The 23280-nt window shown below is 42.7% G+C and overlaps 2 protein-coding genes across 2 annotated transcripts; one reads left to right on the forward strand and one right to left on the reverse strand.

Annotated features, from left to right (window-relative positions):
* Positions 1-3059: 3059 nt before the first annotated feature.
* Positions 3060-5860, reverse strand: LOC112893312 (ethylene-responsive transcription factor 1). The gene is made up of 3 exons (XM_025960565.1): positions 5474-5860; positions 3513-4396; positions 3060-3434 (listed from the first exon to the last, which is right to left on the reverse strand). Exons 1-2 carry the CDS (start codon positions 5742-5744, stop codon positions 3558-3560), a joined length of 1110 nt encoding a protein of 369 aa, XP_025816350.1. The 5' UTR covers positions 5745-5860; the 3' UTR covers positions 3060-3434; positions 3513-3557.
* Positions 5861-12277: 6417 nt separating this feature from the next.
* Positions 12278-22326, forward strand: LOC112896717 (protein TONSOKU). The gene is made up of 20 exons (XM_025964831.1): positions 12278-12630; positions 13292-14089; positions 14650-14826; positions 14965-15056; positions 15483-15581; positions 15663-16111; positions 16201-16229; positions 16907-17149; positions 17700-17847; positions 18005-18124; positions 19114-19214; positions 19314-19437; positions 19815-19927; positions 20290-20401; positions 20578-20682; positions 20775-20841; positions 20920-21040; positions 21155-21325; positions 21411-21528; positions 21597-22326. The coding sequence occupies exons 1-20, from the start codon at positions 12325-12327 to the stop codon at positions 22115-22117; spliced, it is 4014 nt and encodes a 1337-aa protein (XP_025820616.1). The 5' UTR covers positions 12278-12324; the 3' UTR covers positions 22118-22326.
* Positions 22327-23280: the final 954 nt, after the last annotated feature.

The following is a 23280-nucleotide window of genomic DNA, read 5'->3' on the forward strand; positions in this document are numbered from 1 at the left end:
CGCTTGAGCGTGCGAGGCCGGGAATGGCGGATTGGTCCGTAGAGAGCGCGCATCCGTCTCGTCCGTCACCGCAACTGCGATTGGCCAAGGCGGAGGGCACCGAGAAACACCAGCGACTCTACGGACGGGTCAGGCTGGATTGCTGCCAAGATGCGCACGGCGGCTGCGGCGGGGACAGAGAGCGGCGACACGCGCGTGGAGAGCCTTGGCTATGGACCTGTATACAGGATGGACGGGAAATCATTTAGGACTGGGACTCTGGGAGGCATCCGGATTACCTGCAAGACCTCCAGTCTGTAGCTAGCACGAAGCGTATGATCTCTCCACTTCTAGAGACTTTCTGCACTTGATTCAGAGTTCACCAACAATATGTCATTAGCTGTTAAGGCTGACCTGTGGGGACTGGAATACGTAGCAAACTAGCAATAACTATGCAATTTGTAAGGATACAGAAATAAATTGCCCAAGATTCTATGTCCTTCAGAAATGTTACTTGGGGTTATTGCTGATCAAATTGAATAAGGGTTGGTCAGATGGGATTCCATTGTTTCAGATCACGTACGTGGGTGTGGCTATATATGCTCCAAATCTAACCGGTTCTCGCCTTCAAAATGGAAGAAACAAGTCGGAGAGTTCTACGAGAATTCGACAAAAGCATGCATCTTCTAGTGGTCATCATCTTCAGAGAGCAGTGGTAGATGAAAAACGAAAAAAAATGTAGACATGAGCTTCGCTGAGTACATTATTCTAGGATCCGGAGGCATCCGGAAAACCTTCAAACCCTCCACCGCTAGCATAGTTCGATGTGTCCTATGGACACTGTCTGAAGTTTGCAGTGCAACATTGAAGGACCGTGTAGCCTCGCAACATGGGCCCAAACCCACCGCAGAAGAAAACAATTGTAGAACGTGTTCCATTCCCCTTCCAGCTACATCAGACAATGAGGGTTGAGTGACAAATGCAAGGGTGTGTCTCTGTCAAGACTGGTGCCGCTCAAGACTGAAACGTGTAGCAAATTAAAGTGGTGTCTACACTAACAGTCGCTGAATTAGCCAGCACAAAGATACATGAAACAAAAGATGATCAAATCCGGCACGTTGCCAAACGTAAAGATAACATTTTGAACATTTTTTTCTTTACATGTATAAGAAGCAAAATTAATATCCAAGAAATGAACAGTCATAAGCAATGCTTGTTAGGAGCCACCGATCGCCACTGAAGTATTTTACGATACCTAGAATTGCAGGAATATGCTACGATACCTAGAATTGCAGGAGCACGCGATCGAGTGAATATCAAGGCATGTTTGGCCACATTCGCATAATGTTAAACCCATTTACATTAGCAAACAATGACAGAAAGGTGGACGAAATGGTTTTCAGTCTCATAAGTGGCTGCCATCCAATGATACAAACAGAGTTAAATAAGGAATAGGTCCATTGCATTCTGTAAGCTTGCTTGTAGAGGTCATATTGCTTAAAGCAGTGTCATTGGAAGGCCTTGGTAGAGTAACAGGTAGGTATTAACTAGATTTTTCTTTTCAATGTGCTTTTTTGTATTCAGTGGCGAACTGACCGTGGTGCACTCTCCACTGCAAGGAAGCAAACTAATTTAATTTATATGGTAAAATTCAGTTAACTATTAAAAAAATTCACCATGGTGCATGTGCACCGGGGACAGATAACGTAGCTTCGCCCCTGCTTGTATTGTACTTTAGCATTGCCATCTGAAATGGGTATAGTAGTTCCAGGAGCCAGAGAAAATGCATCAGGTATGAGAGAGCAGTGAAAAATGGCATGGATCTTCAGACAAATTTATAGCTGACAGTGCTTAACCATAGTCCCTATGTACATACTCCTATTGCCAGACTCTGAATACATTTATAGAAATCGCCAGGGATGTCCATGTTGCTCTTACATCTTGAGATCCATCAATACATGTAGGGCTCTAAATCTGTCAGCCCATCAGTGGGATCACCAGTATTGTTCTATATATTGCACCAAAACTAACAAAATCGCCTTTAAACGGAAGAAACAACAGGAAACCTCTGGTGTTCCTCGTCTACGGAAAAAAAATAGTGGCTCATGGAAACTAGAAACCTGTAAACCAGGAACCTTTTTGAGTACATTCTAGGACTGGTAGACATCTGGAAAAACCTTCAGAGCCTCCAGCGCAAGGATAGTTCCATGTGTCTGATGGAGTGTCGGTAGTCAATAGCCTCGCAACATTCTATCTGACATCCCCGATTGTTGCATGGGTCTGAGGTGCAACAAAGGGATGGCATCCCCGTTTGCTGCATGGGTCTGAGGTGCAAGTGCAGCAAAGGGGTCCAAAACAACTATGAGGACGAGTGCCGGGTTTAAGCAGTGCCAACTGAAAATCAACTTGACCAAATGGGGATGGGAGCTGGGTTGGTGCAACCGAAGAAGTCTACATTGCACAATTGCTCTCTAGGTGGAAGACATCATGAGCACTCAGAAAAGAGAACGATATCGAAAAAGGATGAGTGGAGCATCCAAATCAAGGTGGTGACATGCACTAATCTACTACGTCAAATCAAGAACCAATCAAGCAACTGGAGTTGGTAAGATTGTAATTGCACGGACCGAATCAAATGCGAAGCAATCATATTTGACTCTTACCGAGACCATCTAGAAACCACTGAAACTTTAGAAGGTTATGTACGTGTACAATTTCATCCTGGTCTAGAAATATCTCAATAAATTGGGAGGCCTTCCGTTGACCTCCGTCCTATTTTCCCCGAATCCCTGAAGACTCGAGGCTTCAACGTTTGTTGAAACCACCAGTTCTAGCATAGTTGAAAACGGTAGGAAATACAGAGAGAATTGAGTCGCCATCCAATTTTCTCATCACGGTCGAGAAATACAACAGGAAAGGATTACATTAAAGATCCATACTCATATGATCACACAAAAATGCCAAGATGAGAAATTTGAATACTTTTGCTTTACATGTATAGTAACAATAAAAGTTTCCATAGATATCTAGCTAACTCAAATTTAACAAATGAACAATCACAGGGTATGATACTTTCCATAGATATCTAGCTAACTCAAATTTAACAAATGAACAATCACAGGGTATGGTAGACTTTTTGCCAGGACACACCTTTCACCATAGCAGTACTACCAGCCCGCAGAAGGAACACACAATCGAGTGCACATTAAGGCATGTTTGGCCACAAATTCATAATATTAAAACCATATAAGGTAGCAACTAGCAACGATAGAAAGAAGGACAAAATGGTTCAGTCTCATAAATGGTTGTCATACAAACACGGTTAAATAGGGAACAGGTGCATAACCAAAGAGTTTCAGAATGCAACTTTTGCATCTGAGCTAGACACAAGCATATGCTATCCCAAGGTGCCAAGCTGCAAGCAGGTGCTTCCCAATCTCCCATAGTCTTTATTCCTGATACACGAGAGAGAAAAATCAGAGCAATGAAAATGGCATGTATCTTCAACGAAATTTGCAACTGACAATACTTACCCCTAGTCCCTATGTACATACTCCTATTGCAGGCCTTTGAATTTCTCAATAGAAATCGCCAGCGGGCATGTCATCAAAGCTCCAGAGATCCATGTTGCTCATAACATCCTGAGATCCATCAAGGTTCAGAAGGTTATCAATTGACTCACTTGCACCATCATCCAGAAGAAACCTCATGTAGGGTTCTAAATCTGTCAGCCCATCAGTGAGATCAACTGCATTGTTCTCCATAACAGAAGGCACCAGTGAATTGTTTAAATTGCTGTTGACAAATGCAGACTCATCACCTTCAGCTATGGTGGAAATGGAAGCAATGGATGTTATGTCTGAAGTCTTGGTATCATTCTCCCAGCTAAAGTCTGAGCAATCAAAAGAGTTGCTTCCCTGGTCAGAGTGCAGATTCATAACTGGATCCTCAATAGGACTAGCAGAGTTCATTGCTGGATGAAACGGCATATTGGCATGCTGAACAAATGGCTTGTTTGAGGCATAGCCAGCAGGTGGGTAAAAAGATGCATTTGCGTTGGCAAGGTTGTTCACTGCTGGTTTGACAGTAGGCTTCTGTTCCACACTTGACTTGGGTGCTTTAGCAGCAGCTGGGCCTCTATGGCGCTTCTGAGCAACTGTTGGTGCATCAGGAAAGTTAACCTTGGCCTTCTTACCACGGATCCTGCGTGCTTCAGCATCATAAGCTCTTGCAGCCTCCTCAGGACTGTTGAAAGTACCAAGCCAGACACGAACACCCTTCTGAGGATCTCTGATCTCAGCAGCCCACTTACCCCAAGGGCGCTGGCGGATGCCCCTGTATTGATTCTTTCTCTTCCTTTTGGCTGACCTTGCTGCAGGGCCATCATAACCAGCTGTAGTCATGGTGCTCAAGCCATCTGCAATGGGGAACACAGGATATCTAAGTAACATCATATCTTTCAGTCAAATATATATTTATTTGTACATCGAAGATCACTATCAAAATCCACATTCACCATGTACATAATGCTTTCATATTTGCAAAAGGCACAGTTCAATTCACAATCAAATAGGAAAGGCAAGAATTCTAAAAAACAAGCCTGGTCACATCATCATTATACATTCAGATCTATAACTTCTAGTCTTCCACTGCAGATAATGCAGCACATGAGATAGTTCATTGTCAAATCAAAAGGATAGCTATAAATTTACATTCAGGGTAATGCAACATCAACTAAACAAACTCATTTGCAGACAAGAGTTCATAAATTTGACTACCTAAAGTCACACCAAAGATCCACAGTGTGACTCTCGATTACCTAATAGTAACCATATTGGTAATCAATCAAAGACAGTGAGCTCAACTTTGCAGGATCAAACTCGCAAGGAATACAGTCAAATGCAGACTATGTGAAATAGCAGATGCATGTGAATATATGCTATGCTCAACACCTAAATCCTGTAGATCAAGAGGTGAACAAAGTCCAGAACTAAAAACTCACGCCAATCAACAGCTATACCAGCGTGAAACCAGGAACTCAAAACTATGGCACACAACAAACGGAAAACTCGTATCTAATGCAACCATTGATGAACGTAACAGTTCAAGCCCACAAAAGGCAGAAACCTCAGATCTAGCATTCAAAAAGACGAATTTTCCCCCACCCGAATTCCAGGTGATGGAACCCTAGACACCCTATGCTGCTACCCGCTTCAGAATCCTAGCACGTACAAGGATGAAAGCCCTAAGCTTCATCCCAGATCGGACCACTCAAGCACATCCAATCAGCTCCAGAATCCCCAACCCCCTAACATCCAACCTCTGAATACCAATCTCCCGATTTTCTATTTCTTCCTCCTCAATCCAACCACCAAACCCGCACCTACTCCCCGAAATACCTCAAACCACCCCTAGATTCTAATCGTCTACAACAATCAAGCACAGAAGGCGCACACAAGTACAGAAACTAAGGCGCCAGGAGCTATGCCGATACCTTTGGAGGAAGTCCTCTTGGCGGCGAAGGGCTTGATCTCGACGACGTCGTCGTCCTCCCCCTCCCCGAGCTCCAAATCCGACTCATCGGAGTCGCCCTGGAAGTCCTCGAAGTCGGCCTCGAAGTCCTCATCCTCCTCAGCCAGGAACCAGCGCTTCCCCCCGCCGGCGCTCCTCTTGGGCTTCTTCTTCTCCTGCCAGAGGTCCCGCTCCGTGAGCCGGCGCGGTCCCGGCTGCTTGGTGAGGTTGGCGAGGATCGCACCGCCGCACATGGCTCAGTCGTCGTCGGGAGCTCCGCCGCCGCGCGCCGGAACGAGCACAGTAAAAGAAATCGCGAGTTGCGAGAGCGAAATGGTAAACGAGTTTTACCTGGGCGAAATGTTGGAGAGCGCGGACGGGGTGGGCCCTATATATTGCTGGCCGCCGCTGAGAGCAGTGGGTGGGCGCGTAGGTGCCGGGACGCGCGGTGGGGTCCTCACGTCAGCCGGTGGAAGCTTGAAGCGGAAGCGACGGGTGTAGAAACGGAAAAGGTATAGATGGTACTATCAGCATGTAGCGGGCGAAATTTGCAAGTGCCCCCTTTGCAGATGTAATTTTTACGAAAATACCCCCTAAGCAATAGGCAGTATCCTGTGGTTTCTTTTTTTCTAATAATAACATTCCATGGTGTGAGGCGTGTTTGATTCACATAAAGATCGTCACGCCAAAAGCCCAACGCGAAGCACCTGTTTAACCATTATTTCCTTGTGATTGTACTTGGTGTGACGCATTGGCATAACACATGAAGATCGTCCCGCCAAAAGCCCAACGCGAAGCACCCGTTTTGACCATTGTTTCTTTGTGACTGTACTTTGGCGTGACGCATTGGCGTAAAGATGCAAAGCGTCCGTTTCTCTTGCTAAAATTTAAAAGCATACTTCATTGGCAAAACTTGCAGCGGCGCTGAAACCGCGGCATGGCTAGGTTGGAAAACTAACCAAATAGGCTGTGAATCAAAATTAATAAGTTGAGCAATCTTAGGAAGAATTGAATGGGTTGGCATATACATGGAATATTAGGATGATCTCGTGGTTTAATAAAAATAAATAAATGATCGCAATCATTGCAGTTAGAGTACAATTCTTTTATTATGAAAAGATTTAGCCTGATATATTCTAGCAAGAAAATTTGTATGCTACTAATATCAAGAACAAAATCCCTTAGCTTTACAAACGGAAAAGGCAACTATGGTACTAGTAAGTTGTAGCGGCAAAATTTGCATATTACACCCTTTACATATGTATAATTTTACAAATATGCCCTTAAGTAATAGGCACTCTCAGATTTTAGAATATGTTTGGTTCACGTGAATGTCATCACGCCAATTCGCCAAAAGCCTAGCGCGAAGGATCCGCTTTGGGCCAATATTTCCTTATGATTATACCTTTGGCATCCCGCATTCGCGTATACATCTTCATACTGAGCCTATTTCGTCTGCAAAACTTGCGGCGTGGTTGGGTTGGGAAACTAACCAAACCGGTTTTGAGTTGAAATTAATAGGTTGCGAGGTCTTAGAAAATTTGAATGGTTTAACATAAACATGGGATGTTTAGCATGATCTCGTGGTTTAATAAAAAGATAAGTGATCACGATCACCGCAACTAGAGCACAACACAATGCTTTTGTGTTATGAAAAAATTTAGCCTGGTATATTCTAGCAAGAAAATCTATGCTACTAGTATCAAGAGCAAATTCTCTTAGCTTTAGAAACGGAAAAGATATGGAAGGTACTAGTAAGCTATACCAGGTGAATTTTGCTTGTTCCACCCATTTACAGATATACAACTCTACAAATACATTCCTTAAGCAATACTCCGGTATGGACTCGAGATTTAAGGATATGTTTGGTTCACATAATGGTTGTCACGTCAAAATCTCAGCACCACTTTGGGAGGTGCACTTTCAGTGTGCCACATTCACGTAGACATTTTCAAAATACAAAAGCATTCATTTTTCAAAAAAAGCTTAAGAGCATACTTTATTCGCAAAACTCGCGGGGGCGCTGAAACTGTGGCTTGACGGGGTCAAGAAACTAACCAAAACAAGTCTGAATCAAAATCAATCACTGGTACAGAATCCTCTAATAATCCCGGTTTCCAACCCTTGTTAGTCTCGATTATGGAACCAGAACCGGGATTACGAATCATGACTAAAGACTCAGATTACATAATCCTCTAGTAATCCTAGTTCCCAACCCTCTTTAGTCCCAATTATGGAACCACAACCGGGATTCCGAATATAGGACTAAAGATCCGGATTATTAGTTTCGGTTCCCACATCCGAGACTAAAGTTCCGTGGAAAGGTAAAAAATTTACTCCGTATTTAGGACTCGAACCCCAGACCCTTGCCTCGCACACAGCTTTTTTACCATACCATCTACATAGTACGTGTGACTTTAAATATGATGACTTCCTTTTAAACTAACCCGTGAAGAACCCTTTAATCCGGGTTGGAGCCACCAACCGTGACCAAATGTTTAGAACTTTTAGTCCTAATTGGTGGCTCCAACTGGGACAAAAGATTCCCGCTGCTACCTAGCTATTGGATCCGGGACTAAAACCTTCATTAGTCCCGAGTCCAAAACTGACCGGGACAAATAAGGAGTGACGTGGACATCCCAGCTTCTGCTACAACCATACTTATTGGACAACAAGAACAACAAAACCACATAACTAGAGATCGAGCTTACATTCCTAATTCTTAGAAATATAAGTGAAGAAACAGCCAAAATGTGAGGATGCGAGCAACAAGTTCGGACTGGAGGAAGATCAGACAACAGCCAGTTCGGACCTAGAGTAAGCAAGTTCGGAACAGCCCTTCGGATCAAGCATTCGGACCTGCAGGAAGCGCCATATTGAGATGGCCGTAATTCTTCCCTCCGAAGGTTGCTAGAGGCCCATGAGCACTCGTTCGAAAGATATTTAAGTCGACTTTCATATGGATCAAACCTCATCATCAGATTCGTCCCGAGCTAAGTACAATCAGCCAAAGAATGTTCGGACCTTCAAGCTGAACAGAACCCCAGCCGTTGGGCCTTTAGACCTTGTTTTCAGTAGAGTTCATGAGGGGAGCATCCTAGGAATTGGATGGCTCATCCAGCATGTTCTGGTAGCAGCCTCCCTGTAAATAGAAGTAGCGGCCACTATTTGAGAGTTGGATTTTATTTTGTTGTAAGTTTAGCTTCTGCTACTTCGTGATGAGCGCGTGTGTCGATTAGACCACCCGTTTGCTTGATTCAAAACCCTAACTTTGTGTGTATCAGATTTATCCCTTGGGCAAGATCTGTGTGCTGTTTACTTGTCTATTTGTTCTTACTTGTTCTTCGATTTACTGGTAGGTTTAAGATTATTCTTAACATACAAGAACAGCATAAATCGGAAGCGATATAACTATCACTAAGGCGCGCAACCTCTTGTGATGTCGTAGTCGAGCATTAAAACGTCGATCCTCCGCCAAATCGACGCCAAATCGAGTTATCCCTGTACTTCTACGCGGTCAGCCACGACGACTACCGTAGCATGTATTAGTCACACGTTCCCTACTGTGTGGTCAACGTCAGCGACTCCCTGAAAGGAAAAAGAAAAAAAGAAGAGCCAGGTGCAATAAAAAATATCTTTTGCAGCGAGTCCTGACATCTTCGTGGCGATTTCGCCCACGTTTCTTTGCCGTCGAGTCCACCGGTAGACCGTCCTCTCGTCTATATCTCCCTGTCGGCCGGCGAAAGCAACCCGTGCCCAACTCTCCGATCGATCGCGGCCGCTAACGCGGGTCCAAATCCGAAAGGTGACGCTGGCGCCTCGTGCCCGTCACCCCTCGCGCTCCGTCTTTCTTGTGCTGTGCACGCGACGGGATGGATCGAGTAGAAACCGAGGCGCGTGCGGCACCCACGTTTCTGCACTGTGCCCGTCTCCGAGGGCATCTGGCACTGATGAGGTCGCTGTCGAGGCACGAGTTTGCCGGAGTTTTTACAGTCTACACCGGCGACCTTTCTGAAACAAGCGAGGTTAAAAGTAGAGCAAGGTACTGCACGAACTAATCTACCCGTGACCGTGATAAGAAAGTAGCTAGCGGATGCAAGTTGCTATAATTTTTTACAGTTAATTACTGTATCACCTAATTCGCTTTTGACCGACTGGGCAGAGCGGCCGTTCATTCTTTGCTCTGATCAAACTTGGGCAGCTGGGCAGGCAGTCAATCGTTGAGGCCAGCAGCTAGGTGCGTGGCGAGGGAGACCATCATCTAACTCGGTTCTGATGCAGTCCATGTCCATATGTCCAACCGTGTCCAACGTGTAAATGCCCTTGCTTGTCAAACATTAGTCTGCCAAAGTCGTAGCTCCTACTGTAAATGCAGACAAATTTGTCAAATGAGCCTAGGGCGTTTGGTTACATAATTGCCTTCATCTACATGCACTGAACTGCTATGATGCTCTCCAGTTTCTACAGAGATCGAGAACCATTCAGTAGTTGCTGTCACGGACTAGATCGATCGAGCACGTGGTGATCCTCGTTGTTCAGCCGTGTACGCGGCCTTAATCCTCCTCGAACACGTGCTGTCATCCTTGACAAAAGAAAACACGGGCGTGCTCAACCCTCCAGAAAAGAAGCACGGGCCGTTGCCTCGCCATCACAAAGAGCCAGCTCCACAAGCTTCTTTCTGATGCGTCGCTGGCTGTGTACTGTGCAGCACCAGTCTCGGCCGGCTACTGAAGCCCTGGACTGGGGCCTCTTGCAGTTTCTTAGCACTCGTCTCAATCTGTCCGTGAAATGGGCAACCGGCATTTTGGTTCTTGCTACAAAAGTCGGGAGGTTGGCGATCCGTGCCGTGGACATCGCCGGGCCCTCCATTTTTGACAGCCAACTCAATTTGGTGCGTAAGGTATCATTGCTGCCTGCCGGTCTGAAAGTGAGCAGCGAGCACTATAACTCTGTATTGCAGCCGTTGCTATTTCGCAAGAATTTCTTTCTACCTTGCTGATCAGGTTCTGCTCAATACTGCCTTTTCTTGCATTGGAACGAAAAGAAAAGGACTCTTCTGCTGGAGGTTACTGTAGCTTCAGGACTTTTTTTTTTGCGGATAGCTTCAGGACTTTGTGTGCACGAGCGCTGAAAAGTCGAGTGTCGGTACAATTTCCATTACCCAACGCAGACTCGATCGACGCGCTGCAGCTGCAATCCCATTCTGAAATTTGGTGCTCACATCGAGTCATCGATCAACAACGAGGAAAAAAGAGAGAATGCAGATCTGATATTCTGAAATTCTGAAGCAGAGCTCTGGGCCAGCGAATTCAGGGGTGTTTGGGTCCAGTGATTTATTTTTAGCTTGCATCATATTGGATGTTTGGACTAAATATGATATAATTATAAAAATAATTGCATAAATGAAGACTAATTATGTTTAATAGATTCGTCTCGCGAATTAGTCTCAATTTATATAATAAATTTTATAATTAATATTTTTAATTGGTACCAAACATCCAAGGCCACGTTTAGATTGCAAATTTGTATAACATTTGGAACTTTTTGCTACTGTAGCGTTTTCGTTTGTATTTGACAAATTTTATCTAATCATGGTCTAACTAGGCTTAAAAGATTCGTCTCGTGATGTACAATTAAACTGTGCAATTAGTTATTTTTCTTACATACATTTACTGCTCCATGCATGTGTCCTAAAATTAATGTGATGGAGAGAGAGTGTAAAAATTATAACATTTGGAAGCGATCTAAACGGGGCCCAAGATACAAACTTGTCCCTGAAATCAAACAAACAGGGACTCAGGCTTTCGTTCTGAATTTCTCTGAGGAGGACAGTCCATCGATAGACTAGCACTCCGCCACTGCATTACAGGAGCGCTGCCACAACCATCCAACGGCCGCATTATTTTGCGCGTACCCGCCAGCAGACGGGCGAGCGGAGAGGCCCGTCGGTCAGGGGCAGGGAGCACGAGCACGAGGCCCCCGTGGCTTCGCGGAATCCGGGAGGTGCGTTGCATCTGCCATCCGCCAATGAATGCCGACATCGTCGCCGGCGTCGTGTCATCGCGCGCCGCAGCGCCGTACGCGCGACGTCGTGGGCGGCGCCGATAAAAGCTGCCGCCGCGGCGCGCGTTGTGTCGACCATGCGGCGTCCTCCTGTCGGACTCGGACGGGGGCGACGCGTGCGTCCTTCCTTCGCGCACGACAACGAGAGGCTTGCCTTTGTCCGGTCTCCAGTTCACCGGCTGCTGTTGCCGGGCTCAAGCTAGACTGCTGCTTTCCTCCAAGAAAAAAAGCAGACTAATCACGGCAACCAACACGGAGGGGCATGGGCGTGAAAGAACAGAACGACTCGTCACCGTTTTGGTTGGTTGCCTTGCCTGGTTCGGCAATCTGGTGGAATTTGCAAAGTTCTTCTAGAGGTTATTCTGTTGCGGGATTGGCACCCACCACCAACCTTTTTTTTTTGTGTCGAGTTTGTTCAGCTGGTGAAAGTTGCAAGTGCAACGTACTGGGCCAGCAAGGTAATAGTTTCATGGAAAAAGATATTGGGCTTTTCCTGGCCGTGGGCTATACTTTTGCAAGGTAATAGTTTCCAGGAATTTTGGACTTTGTAGAAGAAGGATCGACAAAAAAAATATCGAGGCCCATATTTACGCTGTCTACTCAGGCCCACGAGAAACGCAGCCCAGAAATGAATGAAAACGAGGCGGCGTCCCCGAATATTTTGGCGGGAGAATACCCACCATTTCGCCATTTCCTCCGTCCCTCCCTCCGAGATCCCACACGGGAAATTCGGGTGGAGGGGGAAAAAAGGACGGAACCCTAGCGGCCGCGATGGGGCGCGGCGGCGGCGGCGGCCTGCAGTCGAAGAAGGAGGAGGAGGAGGAGCTGCGGGGGGCGAAACGGGCGTTCAAGGAGGCGCAAGCGGAGGGGTGCCGGGAGGAGGAGGCGCGCTGGGCCAACGTCATCGGCGACATCCACAAGCGCCGCGGCGAGTACGTCGAGGCGCTCCGCTGGCTGCGGATCGACTACGACGTCTCCGTAAAGCACCTCCCCCAGCGGCACCTCCTCCCATCCTGCCAGTCGCTTGGCGAGGTCTACCTCCGCCTCGGCCGCTTCTCCGAGGCACTCACCTACCAGGTCACTTCTCACATCCCGCTGCTCCTCAGTCCTCAGTACTTATCACCATAGTTTCCAGATGTTGAAAACGACAGGAGTTAAGCTGTGCAGAATAATCATAATCATAATGCGCTCCCACCTGTCCTGAAGTTGGAATATCGTTACTGAATTTCAGGAGTTTTGGGCCATTTGGTAGTCTTTTATTTTGGACATGCATTTGGACTGCACAGTGGCAAGTGTTGGGTTTGACTGTTGAAATTATGGTATTAGGGGAGGTTGCAGTCATTTGAATGCATGTTGTGGTGTGGACTGTCTGGTAGTGTGTCTGTACATTAAATTATGATATGGTAATGCATTTTAAATTTATGTTTAGAGATGAACATGTAACGCCCACCCCCATTTTGGCATACACTTGGGCTTGTAGTGGTGGTCTTAGCCATATGTGATGGTTTTACTTCTTTTATATGCTTATAAACCTTGGATAACCAACCTTACATTACCGATTGTGCTGTACTCATCCTGTTATAGCACATCTATGAAAGTATGATCATTCTGTAATCTACCTCTTGTGGCTTTGAATGCAAAAATCTTGTTTCAATTGAGATTTTATTATTAGAATAGTTTGCTGATTTTGCTACATGAACTCACACTTCGTTTTTCTTGATGTTTGCTGGCTTGACAGAAGAAGCACCTACAGCTTGCAAAGGAGTCTGATGACCTTGTTGAGCAGCAGCGAGCTAGCACACAGCTTGGGAGAACATACCATGAAATGCTTTTAAGATCTGAAAACGACCATAGTGCTATAAGGAATGCCAAGAAGTATTTTAAATCATCAATGAAGCTGGCAAGGATTCTAAAGGAGAAATCTCCTTCTCAAAAGTCAGATTTTCTGAAGGAGCTTATTGATGCATACAATAATATGGGCATGCTCGAGCTGGAACTTGATAATTTTGAACAAGCTGAGAAACTACTTATCCAGGGTCTGAAGATATGTGATGACGAAGAGGTAGATTCGTATGATGATGCTCGAACCAGGCTCCATCATAATCTAGGTAATGTTTATACTGAATTACGGAAATGGAATAAAGCCGAGGGGCACATTGAGAAGGACATAGCGATATGTAGGAATATACGCCATCCTCAAGGTGAGGCAAAAGGATTCATAAATCTGGGGGAGGTTCATTCTCGGGTTCAAAAGTACGAAGAGGCAAAACTTTGTTACAAAAAAGCTCTTACAATAGCAGCATGCTTGGAAGATGAGGATGCCTTAATAGAACAAATTAACCAGAATATCGAAACTGTTACAAAAGCAGCTGAAGTACTTGCCGAGTTGAAGAAAGACGAACAGAAGCTGAAGAAACTTGTCAGAGATACCTCTAATGCTCGTGGAACATCTAAAGAGAGAAAACTCCTCCTTGAGCAGCATGCGTGGTTGGATAATCTTATTGAGAAGGCAAGGATGATATGTGCATGGGAAAAAGTAAGTGAACTGAATGGTAACTACTAACTATTATGTGATCATTAGCCACATACAATTAGCTGTAAGCTTGGGGCATCATTTCCTTCTGAACTTATTTATTAGTGTGAGATTATAACTTCCGACTTAATTGCCTGTATTCTGTCTTGCACTACAGTCTGTTAACCTGGAACATTTCTGAGCAATATAAAGAAAAGTAACTTGACTTGAAGGAACTATTTGGTTGGGGACATAAGTTTTTTATCTGGTCAGACTCTTTAGCAGATCCACACCGCAGTATATGCAATATTCTTTGTTTTCATGTTGCACCAACCGTTTGAATTTTGTCAGTTTGAAAACTTTAGGAGCCTAATGAACCCATCGCACATAATTTTGTTTGCTATATTAGGTTTGGATGCTTAACTATTTGTCAGTTTATATGCTTTCCAAGTTTCACAAATGAAAAGAATTAAATCGATACAGACTAGGCCAAATGCACGTATGCTCACCCCATTAATATGAAAAAGGCACTGTGGTTCAATATAATAATCCTTGGCTCATTCATGTCACTATTTGTTCTCCAGCACAGGGAATTCTCGAAAGGGAAGAAAAGGGTAGCAACTGAACTTCATGATAAGGAAAAGCTGAGTGACTCTCTTCTATCGATAGGAGAGTCGTACCAAAAGCTTAGAATCTTCAGCAAAGCACGTAAGTGGTACATGAAAAGTTGGAACACATATCGGGCAATTGGGAACTTGGAGGTGAGTCTACATGTCCTTATTCGTATTTGTGAATATTCTGACATGCCTCCTACCTAGAAGGACCACCTTTCCATTGCACTCTTTTATTTGATGCTTCTAGATTCAAATCATGCTTATCTGTGATATGTGCTCTTTCAGGGGCAAGCATTAGCTAAAGTGAATATTGGCAATGTTCTTGATTCTTGTGGTGATTGGGCTGGTGCATTGCAAGCTTATGAAGAAGGCTACAGGTAATGTCTTGATGTTTTCCTGTCCAAAAGTCAAATCTTAAACACACTTGCTCTTGCATGCTTTGAGATTTCATGAATATGCCAGAAGTAACGGGGCCATTGACCACCTTTCCAGATTGAAGTTTGTGGTTAAGAAATGAGAAAATTTGAACGCCAATATTTTGGGGACAGCTGCATCTTTAGTTCTGGATCGCACAAATCTTCTATGAAAACACTGCATATATTAAGGGATTGAAACTATGCACTACTGTATTGGCATAAGAGTGTTTATTTTTAAAACCCAAATTGCCATTTTAGTTTTTGTGTCATATTATTGTGGCGTTTGTGTCCATACAGTCTATCTTATAATAGTTAGCTGCTCTTGTCCTTAACACTATGTTTTTTTTCCATCTTTAGATTCTGATACTTGCATCACATCATATTTAGGATTGCTGTGGAAGGAGACCTACCTAATGTGCAACTTTCTGCCCTTGAGAACATGCATTACAGTCACATGGTCAGATTTGATAATATTGAAGAAGCAAAGTAAGTTAATAAGAACAGGTATTGCGCTTTGTGCAGAAGGATGTTATTTTATCCTGTTACTAAAGAGACTTTACTTTTCAGGAAAATGCAGGAAAAAATAGACAACCTGAAGCAACTATTGAATCAACATGAAGCAAGGGATACTGTTAGTGACTATTGCTCAGAAACTGACACTGAAGGTGGTTGTATATCTGATAATATGCTTGATCCTGAGGATGACAACTGGCAGCTTGGGAATAAGTATTCTGAGGAATCTGATGATGATGTTACTCTTGCTTCACTCGTTCATAAGAGTAGGAGCTCATCTAAGATAAAGGCACGCAAGATGCATAGTTCTTCTAAAAAGGTTGTTGAACCATGTGATGTGGCTGAAGACACAAGGACAGTTTTAAGTAGATCATGTACTAATCACTCCGTTGGTAGAAAACGTGTACGAGTGGTCTTATCAGATGATGAATCCGAAGAGAGTCCTGAAATTGTTCAATTAAAAAATACATCAACTAGTCCGGCAAATAGTATGTCTGTCTCAGGTACAGGGTTTATTGTGTTATATACTCATGTTGGAATGGCTAAATTTCACCTCCTAGTTGTATTGACATCTCCTTCTCATGACCAACAGATCAAGGAGCGAAAAGCAACAGAAATCAGGTAACACAACAGTTACAATCCTTTGGACTTATGTTCTTTACAGAAAATTGAACATAGGCTTTGTTTGGCAGGGCTACAACTCCTAGCTCTACATCATATCTGTATTTTGTAGGCTAATATAAAGTTGTTTAGCTATCTATTTTTAGTTTAAAATGGAAACAAAATGGATTCACCCAAACACCCTCAGGCCTGTTTGGCGTAGCTCCAGCTCTAAGATCCATGCGGGATTTAGAGTTTGTAGGATGGAATAAAATAGTTCAAATATCTACTTTTAGTCCCAAATAAGATCAAGATGCCCAAAGCAAATACCCTCAACTTGTCCAAAGCTCCAGCTCCAAAAGTTCATGGGGCTAGACTAGCTCCAGGAGCTCATCTAAACAGGCCTTCAATGTACCCCGAGCTCCAGATCCATGAATTTCTGGAGAGAGATGCCAAACAGACCCAAAATGTTGTTCACAACATTTGCTGGTTCTCTTTGCCTGCGGATATGTTGTCTTGCTGTGGAACGCTAGTTTGGTCGAGGTTTGGAGAGAGGTGGAATAAAAAGCCCAGGATGGATTTTGGAGTCTTTGTGCAAGTTATGTTAGATGTTGATGAAAATTTAAAGAAACAGTTCTTGGCTTCAAATTGTACTTTTCTGAAAGAACCATATATTGAGAACTACTATCCACCTGCAGGATGCTTTAGAACCTAATGATACAAGGGATGCACCCTGCACTGCTGAGGAGAGTATCTGTTCATTCAAATCAAGTAGTCCTATTGGTCATGCTTTTGAAGGGATAGAATTAGGTGCTTCCAGTGTAAGAAAGGGATCAGCATCCAAATCAGCAGCAAGTGGTTCCAAGTTTCGTCTTCCTGGTTCAAACAGTCGGCATGAAAGCCAAAATGCTGTTGGTTTTCAATTCACAGATGCTGATCATGTAAGTATTATTGCTAATTCTATCTTCCCATGCTCACCAAATTATAAGTTCTTGGGAAAATTTTGGTTTAATTTTAGAAAAACTCAGTGAGAATGTGTTGTTTTTAATTCAGCTAATTACCCTTGTGCTGCCACAAATGTGCTAATGCGCTAGAGCAGATCTTGTACCAAATAAGAACACATTTTTGTTTTTCATTCCATCTGTTGCATGGACCGGAGTAAATTTAACATAAGATTGAGCTGCTGTGTGCAGCTCACTTGTTAAGTGATTGATGTAGACATGTGTACATTTCCTCAAAGGATGCTTTCACTCCACAACTCTATCATCTTGCCAGTCTGCCACCTTCATGGATGTTCATTTTTTTTTGTGTGTGTGGGAGCATACGATAGTCAAGCCTACGTTGGATTGATGTATGATTTGTGTGCACATTCCTGTCTATTTGAGAGTAGCTTTTAATGAATATTTGCATGGTCCTTAGCCTCAAACCCTCAGCAGTCATTATGTATATTCTGTGTTTTGTTAGAATAAATAGGATGTTTCTTCTGTGCAGCACTTTTGGGCCTTCAGAATTGGTGAACATCTGGTTTACTTGGATGGACGTGCTTATGTACATGAAGGTGCTTTTAGCATTGAATCTCTCAAAGTTGAATTGGCATGTGTGTATTATCTTCAGATTTCTGATGAGAAAAGGGTCAAAGGTGTGCCTTTTTTAAGTTCTACTTCCTCGCCAATTTCTTATACTTTGTATTCTTTGCATTTATCCTACTTTGCTAGGTTGGTCTCCTAGTATTGTACACTTACAGTTTATTTTCGCTAGATTTTCTGATTGGGGTCTTACATTTAGTTACTTTCTAGGTTTATTGCCTGTCATTGGGGAACTCAAGTATTGTGGAAAGGTATTGGATGATACAGCACCAATATACTATGATGATCAGCTTGGTTCTGAGCAGAAGTGTGTTGATGTTATTATTGATGGTATGCATCTAAATTATCTTTTGATAGAATAGATTGCCGTGTTCTTAGTTATCTCCTTAGGACTACTATTCTGGCACCAACGATAGTTGCTAGGACTAGGACACATGAAAATCATTTGTTCATATTGGCACCCTTGTCTAGTAGGCCAGAAAAACCTTGTACTGGAGAAAAGCGTAACTATCTCTCTCGAAAGCAAGTGAAAAAAAAAGAAATCTTGCCCAAATACAAATTTACTTGCCCAAGAGCAAGGCTAGGCAAGATTGGGTAAGGGAAGAAATATACCCATCTTTGTTACTGGCATACAGTATAACCGATCTGAGGATTTAAACATGTCTAATACACGAATAGCATATAACACATGATTTACATACTGATCATTCTAACCTACTAAAATGGTAGTGTCAATCTATCAACTGCTCCAGTGTATTGTAATGACAATAGGCAAAATCCATGACAATGTCGCTTTCCGTCCAATGTCAAGATACCTTGCTCTTTATTTAAAGCTTCCAGTGCTGGCCCATACAATCTTTAGACCATCATTGAGTCATCGTGGTTGTGCTGATGCTAACTTTTAATCGACTGAAAATGGCATGTAGCAGTACTTCGTAACTTTCTGGTTTCCTTATGCATCAGCAATTCAGCATTAAAGCTGCTCCAAATACAAAAATATGCCTATCAATTTGTGTTCCAAGTCACTGGGGCTTTTGGGGTCTGGCTCAAAGACAAGCTTTAGATTAATTGTGTTTGGGATTCTTAAGCACCCATTGGATACTTGAGCTTGTACACATAGCTAGCACCAGCTATCTCTATATGTCATCTCTGTTTTCCTCCTTCCCCTATACACAGTATTTACAGGTGCTTGGCTTTGATGGATGAAGTTCATTCTTTTGCATAGGAATGCATCATGATGAAAATGTGAAACGTTGTTTGCATATAATTTTATCAGCTAACAATTTAACATCTTCTGACATACCATATTTATAATGAAGATTGGGTGCCAAAGCGGTTGATGAAATTGTATGTTGATTGCTGCACAAAGTTATCAGAAGCACCCAATAAGAAGTTGCTGACAAAACTATATAATCTTGAGGTAAGCATTTTAGATACGTATGACTTATATCTGAATGATAACTTTAGAAAGCAGGTATAGTAACTTTGCCAAATATGCACGTCTTCTGTTTTCTGACAGGTCTCCGAAGATGAAGTCATTGTTTCTGATTGCGGACTGCAGGATCTGTCAATTATGCCCTTTCTTGATGCCCTAATATCACATAAAACAATAGCAGTATTGGATCTTTCTCATAACATACTAGGTACCTATTTTCCAGTAACTCAGGTCATTTTTTTTTGTCTTTACACCGTGCATCATTATTTTGACAGCACTGTTGAAATCATTTTTGTTTTGTCTTTACACCATGCATCATTATTTTGACAGCACTGTAGAAATCAGTTACAGTTAAATGGGTGCTTTCTTTACTACCGAACATGTGCTACTGATCACTTACATGTAGTGCTTTATGCTCTTCCAATAACCCAAACCCATGATTGGTATAGCCTTTTAAGGACCTTATTCAACCACTCCATTGCTGACTATACTGCTTTGATCTTAATTTGTGGGATAGTATAGAACCGCTACTTTGCTCTTATTACCTGTTGGACTGATCTGTTATTTCTGTTAAAAAAATCACAGGAAACCAAACAATCGAAAGGCTTCAGCATATATTTGCTTCATCGAGTCAGACATATGGTGGCTTGACTCTGGATTTGCATTGTAATCGATTTGGTCCCACTGCTTTATTTCAGGTTTTTTATGATCCCTGAGACCTATTCATTAAATTGAAATAATATGGTAATTCTGCATTCACTTTTTGCACATTTATGATGTGGATCCTGTTTAAAAACAAAGAAAAACACGCAAGCATATAATAATCTTATATACTATATTCAATAGAATCATGTTACAAGAATGCAAGATATGCAAACCATTTTTTGAGAATGAATAATATTCTATTTATCAAAGGAGAACCTTTGTTTGAACTCGGCAGATTTGGTCCGTGATCATTTCCTAACACAAATGCTTAAATACTAAAATATACTATCGTGCTGTACAACATATATTGAGTAAAAATCACAAAGTAATTTTTGCCTCCTTAAATACTGAGCAGATATGCGAGTGTGCTGTTATGACTGATCGATTGGAAGTACTTAATCTATCTGGGAATCGCCTGACTGATGCATGCAGTTCTTACCTTTTCACAATTCTGCAAAAGTGCAAAGGTATGTAGATTTTGATATATCATTAGAAATGCATATTACATCTTTCGGAAACTGGAGGAAGCTAGGATACAGGCTTGCTGTGGTTTTCTCTGATTTTCTTGTTTTGTTTAGTTGACTTGTCATAGTGCCTTTACTTTGCCTATAAAATATATGATTCTTTTTTCACTTTGTTACAGCTCTTTATAGCTTGAATGTTGAGCAGTGTTCTATCACATCACGAACTGTTCAGAAGATGGCAGATGCACTGCATGAAGGGTTGGTCCTTTCACATCTTTCATTAGGTATTTCTTTTGCACGACACTTGTGATTTGTGTTTAAATAAGACTATTGGCAATGTTCATGTGCAAATGCTCATAAATTCCACTCTTGACAGGAAAGAACAATCCGATATCTGGCAATGCAATGCTCAACCTTCTATCCAAACTTGCCTCTCTGACAAGGTTAGCAGAAGTTTTCTCCATATTTATTGATAGCTTGTAGTGAAATAATAGATCAAGTATAACATTTTGTCCTTGCAGGTTTTCAGAACTAAGCCTGACTGGTATAAAACTGAATAAGTTAACGGTTGATAAGCTGTGCCTGCTTGCACAATCCTCGTGCTTATCCGGACTTCTGCTAGGTGGAACTTCCATTGGACCGGTGAATTTTCTTTCCATTTTTTTTAAATTTTTTAAAGGCTTTGCTTGCCATGTACTGTTCATATTTGCAGGTTGTACACAAACATTTCATCTTATCTGTGCTACTCTTATGCAGGTTGGGACAATTAGCCTTACTAACGCATTATCTTGTACATCTCATGATTTGCTGAGGTTGGAGTTGTCTAACTGTGGCCTTACAGCACCTGATTTTGCACAAATCTGTACAAATCTCTCTCGTATCAATATTCTTGACTTAAACCTTGGAGGAAATTCAATTAACCTGGAGGTTTAATTCCTACTCAGATGTTCTGGTAAGATGTATTACCATATCTCGGGAGCCATGATCCGCTGTGTCGTATTGTACAATGCAGGGATGCGATGCTATTCAGGCAATGCTTGTGAATCCCCCATGCAGCATTAGATCTCTCACACTGGACAGATGCAACCTTGGACTTGCTGGAATTGTTTGTATTATTCAGGCACTATCAGGTGATGAACAGTTACACTGAAACAATAGAAAAAGGTCTCTGAAGCTAATAATCTTCTGCTGCTTTCAGGAAATGACCAACTGGAGGAACTGCGCTTGGCTGAGAACACAAACTCGGCACTAAAGAGAATAATTCAGTACGGAGACATGCAGGAAGTATCAACAACCAATGAGCAAAAACAATGTAACAACCCTGAAACAAGCAATGCTATAGCCCGAGGGAACCTCGATCTTGAGAACATGCAGGTTGCAGACAGTGAAGATGAAGCAGAAAATGAGAACCACTGTGCGCTATCTGGTCCACATAGGAGCTGCGCAAGTTCATCACAGAAAAACTCTTACTCTTCTTGTCAAATTATCCAAGAACTGGCGGAGGCCCTTATCTCAGCGAAGCAACTGAAGGTGCTTGATCTCAGTCGGAATGGTTTGTCGGACGAGGCCATACAGTCACTGCATTCTGCTTGGGCTTCTGTTCCAAGAGGCGATGGAATGGCTCAAAAACATGTAAATAAGGATGTGGTTCATTTTTCAGTGGATGGCATGAGGTGCTGCGGCATGAAACCCTGTTGCAGAAGAGACTTGCACATGTGAACCTGGACGGCCTACCGTCTTATGGTTGCTCTTTGTAAATATACCAAACTAATGTAACTGCGATTTGTCATCAGAGGTGAGCAGATACTCGAGAGAAAATTTGGGCTTAAACGAGTGTAATTATGCTGACTCACGGGAATGTATATGGTACATCATTTTAGTTTCTCTTCTGTTTATAATTGCAATTGTTAGCCTGACTTTCCACGCTAGCAACTTGTCATCTTACGCCATGCCAGAGGCCGTCTGTGCATGTGTATTTCACCCTCTTGGATTTGTGAGTTTTGGTTTGTTTTATTCTTTTCGTTCTGTTTGTTGCCTTCTTTTGGTTTACTTTGCCTCTCTATGGGCTTTGTAAACGGACTGGAATTTCTTATGTTTTCTCTAACACAACTGAGCGCAGTTATTTTGCGCAATCCAGGAAGAAAGAACTTTTCATCAAGGCCGATCTAGGTAGTGGCAGCTCTTTTAGGCCGGGGCTGATCCCTTTGGATGGGGAGGGATAATAAACAAGTTTCTTTTATGTTGCAGGGTGAGGTTTGATCTCCATCATCAACACAGACAGTGATACAAACATTTCAAATCTTAAATCGCGATTAAAACATCTCATTGAAGAGGACACTTGAGGCCTTTACAAATCAAATAATGTCTTAAGGAATTGCTGAGGTGATTGAAGCTACTGAATTGGGGTCCATTTGCCCACTGTTGGCAATAGATATCTAATTGTTTTGTCAAGTGCATCACATCACCAGATAAGGATTTGTCGGTTGTATTAGAGAGTATTATTAAGAATTATGCGGATAATGTCTATGATGGGACTGACTGGGCCCGCAAACCCAAAAGGAAGCATGATAAGCTGAGACACCACCCAAATGAAAGAAGATTGCTAAATTCATGGCAACTTGGCAAGCCAATCATCGAACGGGCCGTTTTTTAACAAATTTTTTTGAACAATATCAAAAAAAATTCAAAACTCGAGGCTTAAATACATATCACAAGAAGGAAAAAAAAAATCGCTACCAAATGAACCCTGCAACTGCAAGTAAATGATACTATAGAGCTAGACATGATTAACAATGCCCCTTATCTGGACACATTGTCCATTTTTATGATCATTGCTTGCGGACTTAGCAGCATTGCATATAAAAGTGACATCTTGTTCAGCA

The sequence above is a fragment of the Panicum hallii genome, chromosome 1 (genome assembly GCF_002211085.1).
Source record: "Panicum hallii strain FIL2 chromosome 1, PHallii_v3.1, whole genome shotgun sequence".
Lineage (NCBI taxonomy): Eukaryota > Viridiplantae > Streptophyta > Magnoliopsida > Poales > Poaceae > Panicum > Panicum hallii.